This window comes from Carettochelys insculpta, chromosome 7 (genome assembly GCF_033958435.1).
Source record: "Carettochelys insculpta isolate YL-2023 chromosome 7, ASM3395843v1, whole genome shotgun sequence".
Taxonomy (NCBI): domain Eukaryota; kingdom Metazoa; phylum Chordata; order Testudines; family Carettochelyidae; genus Carettochelys; species Carettochelys insculpta.
The window spans coordinates 7,626,604-7,645,062 of record NC_134143.1 but is presented as its reverse complement, the minus strand read 5'-3'; the positions used below and the strand labels follow the sequence as shown (position 1 = coordinate 7,645,062).

Genomic DNA, 18,459 nt, shown 5'->3' with positions numbered 1-18,459 from the left:
CCTGGGAGACGACTCCATTATAATCGTCAGAGCAGCATCCCTGCATGTTGGGCATGAGCCCACCTCGAGGGTGGCAGAGGAAGCCAGCACTGTTGCTGTTCCAGGGATAAAGAACATTGCTTTCCCGAGGATTCACTCTGGATTCCTAAACAAGCAGTAAATCTGCTCTGCTTCTCTGACGGAACAGCTCTGTCCCTCCTGAGTAGTTTGTTTTCCATTCAGGCCTTTATTTTATTGACTCGGTGCCACATTGTACTTAAGAGCCTAATGGGTCTTTAAATAGCATTGAACCGAGCAACTAGAATTTCAGTGTGTGTGTAGGGGAGGTATGGATCCATAAATCTCTTGTTTTCAACAGAAATGACTTGAACAAAATAATGGAGGGTCTAAACATTGATTTTTTTTTCTAGCATAAGTAGGCTGCTTGTTACTAGACAAGGAGGAGGAAGCTTTGAGGACTTAGAAGGATGCAGCAGATGTAGTAACACTAGTAATAAAAAATAGTAAAGTAGCACTTTAAAGACTAACAAAATAATTAGGTGAGCTTTCGTGGGACAGACCTGCTTCTTCAGACCATACCCATACCAGAACAGACTCAATACTTAAGGCACAGAGAACCAAAACCAGTAATCAAGGTTGACAAATCAGAAAAAAAAAATATCAAGGTGAGCAAATCAGAGTAGAGGGGTCATGGGGGAGAGTCAAGAATTAGATTACGCCAAGTATGCAAAAGGGCTCCTATAATGACCCACAAAATTCGCATCCCGGTTCAAACCACGTGTCAATGTGTCGAATTTGAATATAAAAGAGTTCAGCAGCCTCTTTCAAGACTGTTGTGAAAATTCCTCTGCAGTAAGATGCAGACTTTTAAGTTGTTAACGGAATGGCCCACTCCATTAAAATGTTGACTGACCGGTTTGTGGATCAGGAGTGTTTTTATGTCTGTTTGGTGCCCATTAACTCTTTGTCTAAGAGAGTTTGAAGTCTGTCCAATATACAAAGCATCTGGGCATTTTTGTCACATGATGGCATATATGATGTTAGTTGGGGAACTTGAGAATTTTCACAACAGTCTTGAAAGAGAGGCTGCTGAACTTTTATATTCAAATTTGACACAAACACATGGTTTGAAAGGGAATGTGAATTTTCTGGGTTATTATATGGGCTCTGTTGCATACTTGGCTTAATCTAATTCTTGACTCCCCCCCACTGCCTCCTCTACTCTCCAATTTGCTCACCTTGATAATTTTTCTTCTGCTTTGTCAACCCTGATTACTATTTTTGGTTCTCTATGCCTTAAATATTGAGTCTGTTCTGGTCTGGCTATGGTCTGAAGAAGTGTGTATGTCCCACAAAAGCTCACCTAATAATAAATTATTCTGTTTGTCTCTAAAGTGCTACTATGCTGCTTTTTTGTTTTGATAGTATATAGACTAGCATGGCTTTCTCTCTGTGAATAGTAATAATAGATGTAATGACCATTTAGTACTGGAAGGCTAGCAGAGCTTACACATAAGCGCTAATCGATTGCCTTGCAGGAACCCTCTTACAGGGTTGCTGTGCTCTCAAAATCCTTCCCTAATTCTATTGGCAAAGTGGTATGTAAAGGGGGAGGGATTGTAACACTTGCATCCAACCACAGAGGATGCTTTGCCCATCCTCATTTGTTGCTGTTTAGGCTGGGGAACCGCCACACTCATTTATTCCCAAAATGGTCTGAGATGGGTGTGTGTGCACAACAGAGTGAGTGCACACGGTGCGTTCGTCTGTACTTACTGGAAGATCCACTCGTTCAGGGTTGATCTTGTAGGGTTTTGTTTAGCGCACCCAGTGGGGACGCGCTAAATCGACCCATCAGGGCTCGACGGTCAGCCCTGGTACTTCTCATTCTCTCGAGGACGGGAAAGATTTTCCTGTCCGACCTCATTGTGTGTGGACGGCCTGATACATCATTCTTTGTTACGTTTGTTCCAGCTACGCAGTTGTCGTAGTTGGGATTGCATAACTAAGATGTGCTTTTCAGGTCTAGCGCAGGCCTGTGCTGTGAAATGTTCTTTGATCTCCATGTGCTCTTTTACCGAGTATTGTTGGTTCTTAGGGCCCTTATTTCTAGGTTTAAACCCCTCTGAGATTAAAAAGAAAAAACCCTAAAGCAATGCAGTCCTGGTCTCCTGCTCTCCCACCCTAGGCTGAATCAAAGTGATTGTCTCAGCACTCTCCCTCCCTCTTCAAACTACTCCTCCAGTGGGGTGAAATCTTCAAGTGCTTCTCCTGTACACATGGAATGACTACTTTCCAAACCAGCCCTAATTAGCACAGCCCTCGTCACTATAAGCAGATGTATAATTATGTTCCTGCTACACGTATGCCCCTCTCCCCCCCAACACACACACTCTGAGGCACAGCAAGCCTGCCTGGCTCAGCTTTCCACTTCCGAATAACATGGAGAACATTACCCTTACTTTTCCCCTGGCTCTGCAAAATCTCCCTGCCAGCACAGAGTACTACAGAGAGTAGAATAAAGCCTTTAGGTTTTCATAGCAGGGTGAATTACAGGAGGCTGAACTTGAAATAAATACATTTTTAAAAATAATCTGCAATGGAAAATGAGTTATGTTCCAGTGTTTGATTGTATGACTAATAAAATGTGAAATGAGCAGGAGGGACTGGACCACAAAATGGTAGATGAAGTTCAGTGTTGATAAATGCAAAGTATAGCACAGTGGAAAGCATAATACCAACTACAGTAAACTCTCATATTTGGCATTCTGTGATTTGGAACTCTGAAATAACCAGCATTTTAACCACAAGTAAATTTTAAGTTATGTTTCCTTAAATACAATATCGTGAAAGTAAATACAAATGCAACAAATTCAGTAAACAGAACCCCAAGATGCTCACTCCTGAGTTGCGTGTATCTTTGGTTAACACAACTGAGTGGCAGGGAGCTGGTGCTTGGCTCTGGGCTGCCCTCCAGTCAGGGGAAATGGACCAGCGCAGCAGCAGTGCTGGTCAGTTTCCTCGCTCCTGTGCAGGGTGGGCAGCCTGGCTCCAGGCACCGGCTCCCTGCCGCTCACAGGAGGGGGAAAACTGACCATCAAGAGTCAGGCTTCCACCACTAACAGGAGCGGGAAACTGACCTGTGCATTGGTACTGCTGGTCAGTTTCCTGGCTCCTGTGAACTGATCTGGCTCATCTGGGCATTGTTGGCACATATAACCTTAGTTGAGGAACATGAGAATGTGCCCGTGATTCTGTGAATAACCTGGTTAGGTCCGGTGACGGTATCTCCAGAAAAGAGATGTGGACAAAGCGGGCAGTGGGCTTTGTTGCAAGGAAAAGTCCCGGGACTGGTGTTCCTGTGGTACAGACTGTGGCTGTTGGTGAGAATACTCATAAGGTTGGGAGGTTGTCTGTAGGAGAGAACAGGCTTGTCACCTAGGGCCTTCTGGAGTGTGGCATCCTGATTAAGGATAGGTTTTAGGTCTTCAATAATTCGTTGCAGTGGTTTGAGTTGGGGGCTGTAGGTGATGACCAGTGGTGGTCTGCTCTTGGCTTTTTTGGGCCTATCTTGGAGTAGCTGGTCTCTGGGTATTTGTCTGGCCCTGTGGATTTTGTTTTGTTTCTCCTGGTGGGTAATTCAGGTTTATGACTATTTGGTAAAGATCTTGTAGTTTTTGGTCTCTGTCAAACGGATCAGAGCTAAAATGCGATAAGTTTAACATCAGTACCAGGCAAACTAGTAGAAACAATAGTAAAGAATAAAATTGCAAGGCACGTAGAAGAGCACGAATTGTTGGGCAAAAGTCAGCATGGTTTCTGCAGAGGGAAGTCGTGTCTAACTAATCTATTAGAATTCTTTGAAGGGGTTAATAAACATGTGGACAAGGGGCACCCAGTGGACATAACATACCTGGATTTCCAGAAAGCCTTTGACACAGTCCCACACCAAAGGCTTTTATGTACATTAGGCAGTCATGGGATAGGAGGAAAGATCCTTTCATGGATCGGGAATTGGTTAAAAGACAGAAAACAAAGGGTTGGAATAAATGGCAAATTTTCACAATGGAGGGGGGTAACTAGTGGTGTTCCCTAGGAGTCAGTCTTGGGACCGATCCTGTTCAACTTGTTCATCAATGGTCTAGAAAATGAGGTAAGCAGTGAGGTGGCAAAGTTTGCAGATGACACCAAGTTATTCAGGACAGTCAAAACCAAGAGGGATTGTGAAGAACTACAAAAAGATCTCAGCAAACTGAGTGATTGGGCAGCAAAATGGCAAATGAAATTTAATGTGGGTAAGTGTAAGGTAATGCACATTGGAAAAAATAACCCAAATTACACGTACAACACGATGGGGTCAAATTTAGCTACAACAGATCAGGAAAGGGATCTTGGAGTTATAGTGGATAGTTCTCTGAAGACATCCGCGCAGTGTGCAGTGGCAGTTAGTAAAGCAAATAGGATGTTAGGAATTATTAAAAAAGGGATCGATAATAAGACAAAAGATATCATACTTCCTCTATATAAAACTATGGTACGCCCACATCTTGAGTACTGTGTGCAGATGTGGTCTCACCTCAAAAAAGATATATTGGCATTAGAAAAGGTTCAGAAAAGGGCAACTAAGATGATTAGGGATTTGGAACGGGTCCCATATGGGGAGAGGCTAGAGAGACTGGGACTTCTCAGTCTGGAAAAGAGGCGATTGAGGGGCGATATGATAGAGGTATATAAAATCATGAATGGTGTGGAGAAAGTGAATATAGAAAAATTATTTACCTTTTCCCATAATACGAAAAGTAGGGGACACCAAATGAAATTGATGGGTAGTGGGTTCAAAACTAATAAAAGGAAATTTTTCTTCACACAGCGCACAGTCAACCTGTGGAACTCCTTGCCGGAGGAGGCTGTGAAGGCCAGGACTCTATTAGGGTTTAAAAAAGAGCTCGATAAATCTTTGCAGGTTAGGTCCATAAATGGCTATTAGCCAGGGGTAAAGTATGGTGCCCTAGCCTTCAGTACAAGGGCAGGAGATGGATGGCAGGAGATAAATCACTTGATCGTTGTCTTCTGTTCTCCTTCTCTGGGGCAGCTGGCATTGGCCACTGTTGGCAGACGGGTTACTGGGCTGAATGGACCTTTGGTCTGACCCAGTATGGCCATTCTTATGTTCTTATGTATGTTCTTACCTAAGGGCTTGACTGTAAACAATGGATCTAGTTGTGTGCAGGATGGAAGCTAGAAGGTTTGTAGGTAAGTATAGCAATCAGTGGGTTTCTGGTACAGTGTGGTACCGATCAGGCCATCCTTGATTTGTACTGTAGTGTCCAGGAAATATATCTCTCGCGTGGAGTAGTTGAGGCATAAGTTACTATTGGACTGAATGAGAAGGATGGGGGTAGGGGATGTTAAATATCTTGCCTGAGATAATTACAAGCATCAAAGGAAGGGAAGCAGTCCTTGTAATGTGTGAGGTAATTGTTTCTGTTCATGCCAAGTGTTAAGGTGTTGAATTTGAATACGAACTCCAATTCACAAATTTCTCTATGTAACGTGTTTTTAAAGTCTCCTTGTTCTAAGACACAAATTCTCAGGTCTTTAACAGACTGGCCCACTCCACTGAAGTGTTCCGTGACTGGCTTATGGGTATGCAGATTCCTGATGTCTGCTCTGTGTCCATTCATTCTTTGGTGAAGTGTGCCCAGTCTGTCCAATGTACATAATGGCAGGTCACCGTTGGCACATAGTGGCATAGGGTATGGCCATTCTTACGTTCTTGGAAAAAGCAGTATTCTGTCAAAATCCTGCTGCAGCATTGCAGTGCATGCCCACAAAGTGCCTTCAGACCAGCGATTCACTCAGGGGGCGGGCATGAATTCTGCACATGTTCAGTGGTGCAGAACTCCCCTGGGGTAACCTTAACATGCCTCGATCTCCCTTTTCTCACAGAGCAGGATTAAGGTGACCGGCAAACGAAGGCCGCCCACCAGGACAGCCCGGCGGCTAGCTGCTCAGGAGTCCAGCGAAAACGAGGAGCTGAACAATGCAGAGGAGCCACAGTTGCCGCTCTCCAAACAGAGCTCTGCATCAGTGGGTGCAACGGAGCCGTGTGTTGCTGAACCAGATGCCCAGGGGAGCATGGAAAACATTTTTGAGGTTAAGCTGGCATCACCAATGGCCAGCGGTAGCCTGTTACCTGCTGTGGACGGAAGCCCTCCTGGGAAAGGCGCAGGACAAGAGGACGACTTATTTGGGTCTGATCTCTTTGTGGAAAAATCAGTGTCGAAGTCGGCAGCCACTGCTAAAATCCTGGAGAGCGTGGCCAGCAAGCCCCTTAAAGGAGGTGAGGAGAAGCCTGCCCTGTCATTGCTGGATGGTCAGGGTAGTGATGATCTCCTCCAGCCCGTAACACTGAAGTCCAAGAAAAGCAGCCCCATCTCTTTCCTGGAGGATGAAGATCTCTTCACCAGTCAGAAAATGGTGAGGAAGAAGGAGTTGAAATCTGCCACCCAGCAAGATCTTGACCCTAAAGCCCAAGATATCTTTGAGGTAGTAGCTGACTTACTGCTTTTTTTACCCAATAGAAAGGGAGGAAATGGATCACAAGGGCCTCAGGTAAAATTGTTCTGCCTTTTGCACAGAGGCAGTGGGACCTGTGCGGCCAAGCCAAAGGGCTGGTGAGCTGTGAAGGATACTGTCCTCAGAATCTCCCTGTTACTTACCCAAGCAGGGGGCAAAAGAGGTGGTCGTGGGTATACAGCAGGTGTGTTTGAGGAGATGTGACCTTCTCTCTGTTAATGGGATGCTCAGCACTTTCTATAGCTTGTCTCCACTTTCTACAGCAGTGCTGATGATAATGCAAAAATGAGGTCCCCATCCTGCTGGGGCTTGTCCATTTCCCCTTTACCTTGCTGTTATATGCACTGCCCCAGCCTATGAAGCATGAGCAGTGAATAGATTTCTACCAGGACCAGGTTAGAGTACCTGACTGGATGGACCTGTAATCCTCAAGGGTAGTCACAGGACTTCAAAGTCTCCCTACTCTTGCATGCAGCTGAACCTAAATGCTCCACTCTCCAATCATGTCCTCTCCTGGTGCTCTTTAACTTGTGCTTTGCTCCTAGGATGATATTTTTGCAACAGAAGCTATTAAACCTCGGAGCCGCACAAAAGAGCTGGAGTCTAACCTGTTTGATGAGAACATTGACATTTTTGCGGATCTCACTGTCAAACCCAAAGAAAAGAGGACCAAGAAGAAAGTGGAATCCAAATCCATATTTGATGACGATATGGGTAAGGGCCTTGTTTTTACTTGATTGTCTTCATCTTGCTTTGGCTATGTGTTATATGCCCCAGTGACAAAGGATGGGTTTCAGAACTTCCTCATTCCTTTTCATTCCCCATCCCGTCTAAGGACTTTTAATCCCATCTGGCTTTAACCTCTGGGTATGAAATTCCAAATGATAGGAATGAAACAGTCAGGAGAGTTGATACAATATGTGAGCCAAACATCTGTTGTAAAGAAAGATGGAACACCAGAGCACCAGGTATGCTTCTTGTGGAAGCTGGGAGGACCCTAAATGGCCTTGAAGCTAACCCTTTGAGTGGCTGGTTTAGAGAGCTGCCAGCTGGGATTTAATTCAAACTGCTCTCTTAGGCAGAAAATGGAGCCTGGATTAAAGCTGCATATTCCTGTGGTCTGCATGGCAGTGGCCACATGCAGCAGAGGGGGAGGGACAGCGAGAACAGATGCCTGGCAGAATGGCACGTGGGAAAAGCCCTCCTCTGATCTCTGGCCTGTCTCTCCCATCCTGCAGCATAGAGGCCAGATAAAGGGCTTGGTCAGGTGGATCCTCAGCTGCTCTGCGTTAGTGTTTGCTCGGAGTACTCAGACGTTTGCTGGGTGCCAGATGCTTGCTTGCCATTCCAATGCACAGGAGGGGAGGTGGTGTAATTCCATCAAAGGATAGATGCTACCCACGCTCCAGCTGGCAATGACCTTTATGAACCCAAAACTCATCTTCCTGGCCCAGCATCATTCAGCTGTCACTTTTTTTCCCAGCTGCTTCTCAGCATTTCTTCTCATCCCTCCCCCACACCCCCAAACACATTTGGACCTAGTCCATTCCATATTTTGCCCTCCTCCCCCCCCCCCCACACCCCACAATTGCCTGTGGTGAGCCTTACTGATCTTAGATTGCGGGAGTGGGGGACACACCAATTTGGTATCTGTTCAAGGGCCGCACTCTTCTATAATATGAATAGAGAAGGCACGGGGTCTGGGCTGCAGGTTGGTGCAGAAGGGAGCTCGGGGTAAAGGATTGAGGGGGTGCGTATAGGATCTGAGAGGGAGTTGTGGCCTGGGGCAGGGGATTGGGGTTCCCTTTAATGTTTTTCCGTCATGGGCGGAATAAACTTTGTGATGTGCACCGAGGTGTGTCTGGATGTGCACCACCAATAGAAACATGCTGCTGACTGTGGGTGCACTGCTGAGCAATTGGGCAGTACCTGAATCTCTCCTTGGCAGCTGCCCAAGTGCTCGGCTTACAGGGAACACTGGTGCAGGGTCTGAGAGGCAGTATGGGGAGGAACAGAGGGTTTGGGTTTCCCGGATAGGTGGCAGAGGGCTGTGAGGAGCAAGGGGCTGGGATGCCAGAGGCAGACTTTGGCTGGGAAACGCTTACCTGGGCTGTTCCTGACCAGCAGGTTTCTCAGCCAGGATCCCTGCCTCCTGTGCACCAATGGGCTGCTCACAGCAGCCACTGCAGGGCCATGTTGGCCTGGGAATAGCTGTGAGCCCAAGTGTGGGGTGAGGGGAGGGGGTAGGAGTTCTTTGCTCACTGCCTGTTCTTCACGCCAGCCAATGGGAGCTGCAAGATGGGACACAACCCTCCCACCCCCAATAGCTAGCTCCCAGCTGTTCAGACACAGAGCCTCACAGCCGGCTTTTCCAAGGTGCATGGGGTGCTGGGGCAGGCAGGGGACCTACCTGAGGCTCACACTGTGCCCACTTGGGCTGGATCCGGCCCACGGGCTGTATTATGCCCAGCCCTGGCTTAGATGATAACTTCAAGGCTGCTGCTGCCTGGCTGATACACCCCTCCCTGCAGGGGAAGAGAGAGGGGTGGCTCTAGCCTGCTGTCTAGGGTCACTCCAGCAGCAGCAGCAGCAATGAAGGTACTCCAAACAAAGTATTCGTGGTCCCATGAGCTTCACATGTGAAAGGAGCTGGGCGTGTTAACCTCCATCTCCTCTGATCCCGAGACTTCACAGATGCTTCCCATTGTGCCTGCGAGCCCTATGTGCCCCTAAATGTGTCTAAATCCACTCGTGGCCTTCCCCCAGGGGAGCCACATTCTCTGCTTTTAAAGGTGTCTGATTTGCAGAGCCAGAGCTGCCAGCAGAGACCATAGTCCAAGTTCCCACTGGGTGCACTCCAAGTTTGCCAGCTCTCTTAGGCTGTTTCTACACATGCCAATTAATACATGGAGCGAAATATGCTAATGAGGCCTGGATGCAAATTCCCCGTGTCTCATTAGCATAACATCACATGATTTGGAGTCCGGAAGACCACTCTTCCGGACTCCAAAATGCCATGTAGAAGCGTGGCCCTGGGAGGGGGCTTCCAGAAGGATGTGCTTCTTCTGGAGGCCCCTTCTTCCCAAAAATTGCATCCGTGCCTCATGAGCATATTTCACTCCGTGTATTAGCATGCTACTTCCGAAGGAAGTGGCCTGTGTAGAAACGGCCTTAGAGAAAAAGTCTGGTGACTTTTGCCAAATGTGTTTCAGCAGAAAGTCTCTAGAATCCTTGAACCGGCGTATTCCCAGACTGCCAGCCCCAGGAGCGCCAAAGGGAATTGGAGTGTTTGTGCAGCACTGAGGAGACGGTGTCCCTCAGTGAGACCCAGGCGTACAAGTGCATGGGTAATGCGTTCTACAAAGAGCAGATCTCCAGGCGAGAAGTATGACTTAATGGTTGAGAGGCACAGGACGGGACGTGTGTCTAAACTCCGTCCCAGCTATCAAGGGCTTCTTGTGTGGTGCCGGGTGAGGAGTGGAGGAGCGAAGTCACTTACTCATCTGTGAATTGGGCATGATGCCTACCTCAGCATTCTGAGGCTGTGTGCTGCAGAGGTTCCCAGAGTGTGCTCTGTAAGCTCCATTCAGGTGCTCTGCAGACAGCTTCCTCTCAGGAACATGCCTGGTGCATACAGGGCCGCCCACCTAATTAGTGGCTTGTGGGTGGTAGTCCACTAATTAGGTGCCTGGACCCTCACATGTAAGGGGAGATGTTGCTGGGAGAAGTTAGGTGGGAAGGGGACACAAGGGTGAGAAGAGGGTGTGGAGGAAATTTGTCCTGGCTGGGATGACTTAGTGGGGGTTGATCCTGCTTGAAGCAGGAGGCTGGACTAGATGACTGCCTGAGGTCCCTTCCAGCCTCAGGATTCTATGACATTCAGGGCTGTGATGGTCAGAGAAAGACACAACTTTCCCCAGCTCCAGGGCTGCAGCTGCTAGGGGAGGACCCCTTCCTCTCGCCCCGGCAGCCCAGCCCAGCCCAGCCTAGCCCAGCAGAAGGGCCCCTGCAGTGCAGGGAAACTCCTACGGATGTGAAAATGAGTTGTACGCTTTTGTGTGCGTGCCGAGTGCTTTTTATATAGCACCTGCATCCAGAGCACTTTACAACAGCACCGACGATGCTTGGAAAGAGCATTAAGTGGGATGCTGAAACCATCAGCAATTTTTAAGTGATCTACGAAAATGAAATTTGAGATCTACTGACATGGTGCTTGTCTGGTGCTTTGAGATCTCTGGCTGGAATAAGTGCCATGCTCTAGGGTTTTATGTTCCTTCTCATTGACTGCCTGGTGAAACGCACAGCTCAGAGCATCTCTGTATGCCCTCACAAGTACATTTGCAGGTGACAAGCAGCAGGAAAGCATTTATCAGCAGAGTGCCCTTGACAGTAACTACTGTGCGCTGGGGATTTTACTGTGTGACATCCTGCATCTGGCATTGGTTTCTGTCCTTTTCAATTGCTGGTCTTTCTCTTTCTCTAGATGACATCTTCTCCACTAGCAGCCAAGCCAAGGTGTCCACCCCCAAAGGTCGATCGTCTCAGGCAACCTCCCAATCGAAATCGGAGAGCAAGGCATCGAATACGTTTGATGACCCACTAAATGCCTTTGGAGGCCAATAGACAGTGGTGGGCGTTGCAGCAAGCGCTTTCTGTACAGTTATCCCGTCCAGTTTATAGTACTCTCACATTGACGCTTTGCATAGAGAGAGAGTTGGGTAATCACGGATATTCAAATGACCAGCTCCCCACTTTACATGGTTAGTATTTCTCCCCTGCACTGGGTTCTAATCACGCTTACCACTGTAAAGACTCTCCAGTCGTAACTTTCTGCAGTCCTGTTTCAGTGCTGCAATACTGCGATAATGTAATCTGTTATACAAAGTGTAAGTTTTTTACTGGAAGATCTATAGAGGGGAAAACCAAAAAACACTGAGATTGTGAAATAGTAAAAGTGTCTGCTAAATCAGGCCTAGCTGTGCTTATCTTACTTGCTGCTCTGCTATTTGCTAGCAGCCTTCGGAGCCAAAACTGGGGAAGACCACCTCGACATCTCTTATTGGCTCAGCATTCACAGTCTGCAGGGCCCCTCCTGTAAGTCCACGCCTGTTCCTCTTTCCTTCTTGTCTCTTACAGATTGGCCTGGGCTGTCAGTGCATAACAGGTAAACCCCCCTGGCTGAGAGGGTGCCAAGTGAGAACTAGAGGAATGGCAAACACGGTTTTGTTCATGACTGTTTTTCAGCAACTTACAGCAGCTTGCATACTAGTTTGAGGCAAATTTCAGATTTTGGCAGGGAGTCACACTGGATGTGCACTTTACTATCCTTGTGGCAAATCGGCCCAAATCTGACTCCACTATGAGCAACATTCATTCTAACATTTTTCCATCCATATTCAGAATAAATTTTTTGCATAACAACGTGGGTGAATGTGCACCACCAGTAAAAACAGAAAACCTAGCTGTTGGTGGTCTGCTAATCGGCTGGGCAGCATTTGAATCTCTCCTGAGTAGCTGCACAAGCACCCAGCTTACAGGGAACACTGGCTGTAAGCCTCTGACAGGTATCTGTTGAGCTTGTGCAGACTAGCAACATGGCTGGTCCCCTCCCTGTCTCCTGTATGTGACGGGGCTGGCTGTGTACCATTGCTATGTGGTTTAAGCATGCTCCAGCCCCAGGCTGCAGACAGGGTATGAGCAGCACTTCCCCTGCAGTTGTTCCTGCTGGCCTCTGGGGCTGCCATGGGACTGGACACCAAGAATAAGAACTGGTAGTGTCTCCTGGTGCCTGTGGTGGAATTAACACCTCCCTCTTATCACCTAGCTTCAGAGCACTTGACTTTGCAATCAGTGTTTTTTTTTAATACAGGGCTTTTTGATGCACTCACTGTTCAAGAGGGGAATGCCTTCCCGTAAGGATAATGCCCGTAGAAAGCAGGACCTGGTGTAATTGGGATGTAGCAGGGATGTGATGGCTGGAAAACCAGGGGGGCATTCCTGCTTCCTGAGCATTCCTACCCTGAGTGTCTCTGGATCTAGTCTGCTTTTTAAGAACCTGGGTGGCCCAGGCATGTAACTCTCTAATCCTGGTGACTCAACACTCATTCTTTAGGCAGCCCCATGGCTGTGCCAGTCAGTATCTGAGTGTGTCACACTCCCAGAGTCTGCATGCCACAGGGAGTAGAAATCCACCAAATGCCAGCAAAATGCTGCTGAATCTGCACTGACCTCCTGCTGGATGGTGAGAGCGAGCGAGCTGCAGTGTGAACAGCTCGACAAGAAGCTGAAAAGGCAGGCCACCAATTAGCTTTCTCTACCGTGTGAAAATTAATACTGTACTTGCACGAATTTTGTGCTTCTTAGCAAACCTGATGATCTAAGTCATCGCTGGAATTTTTGTCAGTGTGACTGACGTAGTCTAGAACACAGCCTGATTCAGCGCATGATCTCAAAGAACACTGCATAGCTGCCACCTCCAAGCTTGGAATGGTCACAGTTCGCTTGTGTCAGTGTTCAGCCAATTCCCTTGAGCACGGTTAGGCTAACTCCTTTGTGTTGTCCTTTTGGGTATCGCTGAAGATGAGAGTAGAAGGGAGAGGGGAAGTTGTTCTGGTCTGGCTGTGCCCATGATTCCAGTTTAGCTGGAGCGTTATACTTAAGTGGTCAGCAATGAAAGTGTTCAGTGATCAAGCTAAACGTCAAGGCTTAATGTCAATCTAACATCCCGTGAAAATTTCAGAGCTCCTGAATGCAGATGCATGTAGTTGTGCCCTTTATACAGCTCCATACTTGTGCAGGGCCCTTATCTAAGTAACACATGGATCATTTTGCATCTGAGCTGTTGTGGCAGTATGCAGCTGCAGGCTTTGCCTGTCTGGGTTCATTGGGAGGCAGTGGAATGGCAGTCTGCTGCATGTTGCTTGTGTTTTTCGTTGCTGTACAGTCCTGAGTGCTGGTCTGGCATATGGCATCACACAGCTGTCCTGTTTCTACCAACAACCAGGGTAATAGAACCCTCGGGAGCACAACCGCTAGCAAGAGACTGTGCTAGAATGGTTGGCAGGAAAAAAAACAGCCAAGTGACTAAAATAGGAAACTGACGTTCTAGCCTTCTTAGGCTAGTCTGGGAATTAGTCACAATCTGTAAGGCTGAGCAAGTGTACGATCCAGTTATCCCCGATGCATCAGAGGTGCGCATTCAGTTATAACGTTGTCTGCCTTCCACGTTCAGTGGAATGATTTGAAATCGGTGACTTGCTTTTTAAAGATCGTCTTAACTGAGAGAGTCAGGAAAGCACTTCTGCAGAAAGTGTCATTTGCGACATGGGTTTTTTGTTTTTGTTTGTTTTCACCTTGTTCAGATTTTGGCCCTGCCGCAAAACTCTTGTTTTGATCTTACAGCATGATCCAAAATCTGTAATTCAATGAAAAGACTTCCCCATCTGGGTCAGACCCTCACTCTCCCCACCTCAGCTCCCACTCTGTCATTGCCCCTAACTCAGGGAGGTTTTGATTGTGAGTCCATTAATGTTAATGGGGCACTCTTCCCACTACAGGGCTGGGAGTCATAGACTTATCTGGACATGGAGCGTAATGAATGTTTTCATTTTCCAGTTCTCATGTCCCCATACAATACTGGCATAGATGGTTCCTCTGCAGGCTTGGAAATCCATTAAAAAGCTGTAATAGCCTTTTGGGTGTGTGCGTGCATGCAAAATTGCCTCGCTTCCTGAACCATTGCTTTTGGACCTAAACTAGTTGATGGTGCCTCTAGAAAGGAAGCCAATAGAATTGTTTGCCTAGTGGTACAACACAGAATAGTGTATTCAGCTTTAACCAATGGAACCTATGCACCGGTGTGTGCTAGAAAGCAAGGGGGGTGTGTGTGTGTGCGCGCACAAAAGGTTCATTTGTGAGTTGTGTGTGTCAAATCCTGCCTCCAGCCCACTGGTGAAACCTGCTTTTGTTCTCTTATTTTGAAACGGTGACACGTGCGTTCTGCGCGGTGTCAGTTTCAGAATCACAGCACTTCTCGTTTTGCCTTAGCTGTCAGCGTAGGAAGCAGTGCTCTGAGCAAGGCACTCAGCAAGCATTCCCATGCGAATGATTTTTCGGGGTGGGTGCTCGACTTCCTTGCTTGCTATGTGCACGGTGGCACTCACTAATTTTGGGATAGCTGCTTTCTATCCCTCCCCGCCCCTGAACTTGCTTGACGGACAGAAACATTCAGGAGGTGTCTAGAGGGCAACAGCAGGGGTAGGCTGGAGGGGAAAGCTGCAACACCAGCATTCAAGAGTTGTGTGTTACCTTGACAACAGCTTCATCAATATTAACGGAGTTAATAGTGACAGTTTGCAATGTGTAGAGAGGAGAACGGGGGCGTCCCCCTCGAGCAGGTTTTAAAACAGAGCTAGCGCTGTCTCTGATATCTGTGCAATAATTATGGGTGTGGTGTGGGTGGAATATCTCCTCCTAGGGTGCATGCCCACATCTGACCTTCAAGAAGAGAGATAATAGTGGTTGGAGTTTCACCTTTCTTACCTTCCCTTATAAAGGCTTTAAGGGTCTTCAGGAAAAACATTGTTGGGTTTTTTTCTCTTCTTCTGCCTTCTCTCAGCCATTCCTAATTTTTTTGGTATTCACACTGAGAAAGCATTGTTTTATTGTAGCAGCACAAGTTGTGGGCCCCAGTATGCTGTGGTGTTAGGGCACTGAATGAAATATCCCAGTCCCAAAGAGCTTTTTCTTTAAATTGGCAGTGGAAGTTTGGTAGCCACAGAGGTGAAAGATCTCACTTGTTACCAGGACACTTTCCACCCCAATCCCTCACCAATCTGCCTTGGCGTAGAGATCCACCTGTAGGGTTTTGTCTGGGTGAGGGCTGCTGTTTTAGTTCCAGTTACTATGGGTGTAAATCCTTTTCTAGTCACTCCAGACTTTTGTCTTGCCTTTGGTTTGCCCAAGTTAGTTACTTACTCACTCCCCGCCCCGTTAACCTTATGTAACTGCCCAGAGGCAGGCTTGAACCTGGGACTTCTGGAGCTTAGTGCAGGCATCGCTACAGGTTGAGCTAAAGGCTAGCTGGCTTGCAGCTTAGGCTGTAGAGGCCACTTATTCTTTCACTGTGAAGTGGTTTAGGTACCACTACATGCAACAGTTAACCACACATAGGTGTGTCATTTACACTTGCACTTGTAATAGTATTAACTGGTTATCGGTGAACAGCTGCTAAACAGGGCTACAAACTCTGGAAAGAATAGTGTCCATGGTCCATAGCATAGTTAAATCCTCGTACAGTCATTCACTTGGGATATACAAGGGTATTGACCATTCTTTGCTGGTGAGAAAGTATATAATTCAGGCTCTGTTAACTGGGCGGTGAAGCTGAAGAGCTGCAGTGATTCTGACTTGTGCATAATTTTAGAGCTAAATGAATCACCGTCTAGAGTAAAACAGTTAGCCTATTAACAGGCACTAGCTGCTTCTGTTTTGTTGTTTTGGTGAAACTGTTACCAAATAGTTTCCTATTCCTGGGTTCTCCTGGGTGAGACGAACCCTTCAGTATCTTACTGAAACAGGCTTGCTTTGGCAATGCCAGTCTTAGGGCACTGTTCCCTGGGCTTCAGAACTGTAACTGACCTTATATGCATCATTCACGTAAACTTTTGCTGGGTCAGTCTGTCCGAGCAAGGTTTTACCATGTTCTTTCCCCCTACTCCTACCCCCACACTGGCCCCAGCCCCTCCCTCAGCCAGCATGGGGCCTGGCCCAGCTCTCCGACGGACCCACGCGCACCATACTAGCCCAGGCCCCTCGATGGAGCAAGGCCCCCTACCATGCCAGCCCCACCTTGCCCCTAGTCAGTACAGGGCCTGGCCTACATACTTTGGATGTGTATTACAAGAAGTTTGTCTAGAACTTCCTTCCAGCCCAACTTCCACTTGCAAGTGGAGCTGCAGCCAGGTCTCTAGTTTATTTTAAGGCTGTTAATATCCAGTTCCAAAATGTCTGGTTTTGACAGGTGTAAGCTAGATCTGTAGCTCTCGGGGTAGTTTGAGTTTGTGGCTTGTGGGTGAATGTTTTGTAGAACACAGGGAGTGTGTGTCATGTGGTGTATTTACGCTATCATTTATGCAACATATGCTTTGTAAAGATAGCACCTCCAAAGCACCACTTTGGAGACCGTTCTCTTGCTTACACTAGTTTTATTCCCCTTAGGGTGTGAGCAGCCATGACTCCTATTAGAAGACTGTGGTGTTTACAGATTTCTCATTCTTTCTACCTTCTTAACGGCCCCGTGTTCAGTACTCCTGTGCTTCTCATAACAATGGGCATCTAAATAAGGATAGCTTTTTCTTTTTCTGAATGAGATGGAGAAAAGCCAAATCCCTGTTGGGTATGACGTGGCCTTTGCCTCACAAGAACCCAGACCAGGACTCCTCCTCCTGCTTACCTCTGAATCTCCTAGATAGCAGAGGGCTCTCTCCTGTCTTGAATGCCTTTATTCTCCATTTCTTCCTCAATAGCACAGCAGAGAGTTGTTGTGGAGTTGGGCTCTGTGTTTTTTTCCCCTCTCCCTACCCCAGATATGATGCATAGTTGGTAAGTCATCCTGAAGCACATTTCAAAACTCCCTTGCTTTATCGGGGGCCAGGAATTAAGAACATAAGAACAGCCATACTATGTCAGATCATAGGTCCATCAAACCCAGTATCCTGTCTTCCAACAATGGCCAATGTCAGGTGCCCCAGAGGGAATGAACAGAACATGTAATCATCAAGAGATCATTTCCCTGTCACCCATTTCCAGCCTTTGGCAAATAGAGGTTAGGAACACCCTCCGTACCCATCCTGGAGAATAGCCATTAATGGACCTATCCGCTGTGAATTTATATAGTTCTTTTTTAACCTCTACTATAGTCTTGGCCTTCCCAGTATCCTCTGGCAAGGAGTTCCACAGGTTAACTGTGCACTGTGTGGAGAAAAAAATCCTATTTTGTTTTAAACCTGCTGCCTATTAATTTCATTTGGTGACCCCTACTACTTGTGTTTGTGAGAAGGAGTAAATAACATTTCATTATTTAGTTTCTCCACACCAATCATGATTTTATATACCTCTATCGTATCTCCCGTCTTTTTTTCCAAGCTACAAAGTCCCAGTCTTATTAGTCTCTCCTTATATGGCAGACATTCCACACCCTTAATCATTTTTGTTGCCCTTTTCTGAACCTTTGTCAATTCCAATATATCTTCTTTGGGATGGGGCGACCACATTTGCACACACTATTCCGGATGTGGGTGTACCATAGATTTATATAGCGATAATGACATTTTCTGTCATTATCTATTCCTTTCTTAATGATTCCCAACATTTTGTTAGCTTTTTAGACTGCCGCTGCACACTGAGTGGATGTTTCCAGAGAACTATCTGCAATGACTCCAAGATCTATCTTGAGTGTTAACAGCAAAGTCAGACCCATCATTTTATATGTATAGTTGAGATTGTATTTTCCAATGTGCATTACTTTGCATTTATCAACATTGAATTTCATCTGCCATTTTGTTGCCCAGTCACCCAATTTATTAAGATCCTTTGTAGCTCTTCATAGTCTGCTTGGGACTTACCTATTTTGAGTAGTTTTGTGTCATCGACAAATTTTGCCATCTTACTGTTTATGCCTTTTTTCCAGATCGTTCATAAATATGTTGAATAGGACTGATCCCAATACAGACCCCTGGGGGACACCACTATGTACCTCTCTCCATTCTGAAAACCGACCATTTGTTCCTACTCTTTGTTTCCGATCTTTTAACCAGTTACCAATCTAAGAGAGGACCTTCCCTCGTATCTCATGACAGTTAAGTTTGCTTAAGAGCCTTT

The 18,459-nt window shown here is 46.8% G+C and overlaps 1 protein-coding gene across 5 annotated transcripts in view; it reads left to right on the top strand.

The window, feature by feature from the left end:
- The window catches only part of WASHC2C (WASH complex subunit 2C), a 57,146-nt gene extending 45,596 nt beyond the window's left edge, over positions 1–11,550 (top strand). For all 5 annotated transcript variants that reach the window (XM_074999886.1, XM_074999889.1, XM_074999887.1 and 2 more), the window contains 3 exons: positions 5,950–6,549; positions 7,125–7,293; positions 11,063–11,550. In XM_074999886.1, coding sequence (XP_074855987.1) covers positions 5,950–6,549; positions 7,125–7,293; positions 11,063–11,202 — 909 coding nt within the window. In that variant the 3' untranslated portion in view covers positions 11,203–11,550. The remainder of the gene's footprint in view (positions 1–5,949; positions 6,550–7,124; positions 7,294–11,062) is intronic.
- The last annotated feature ends 6,909 nt before the right edge of the window (positions 11,551–18,459 follow it).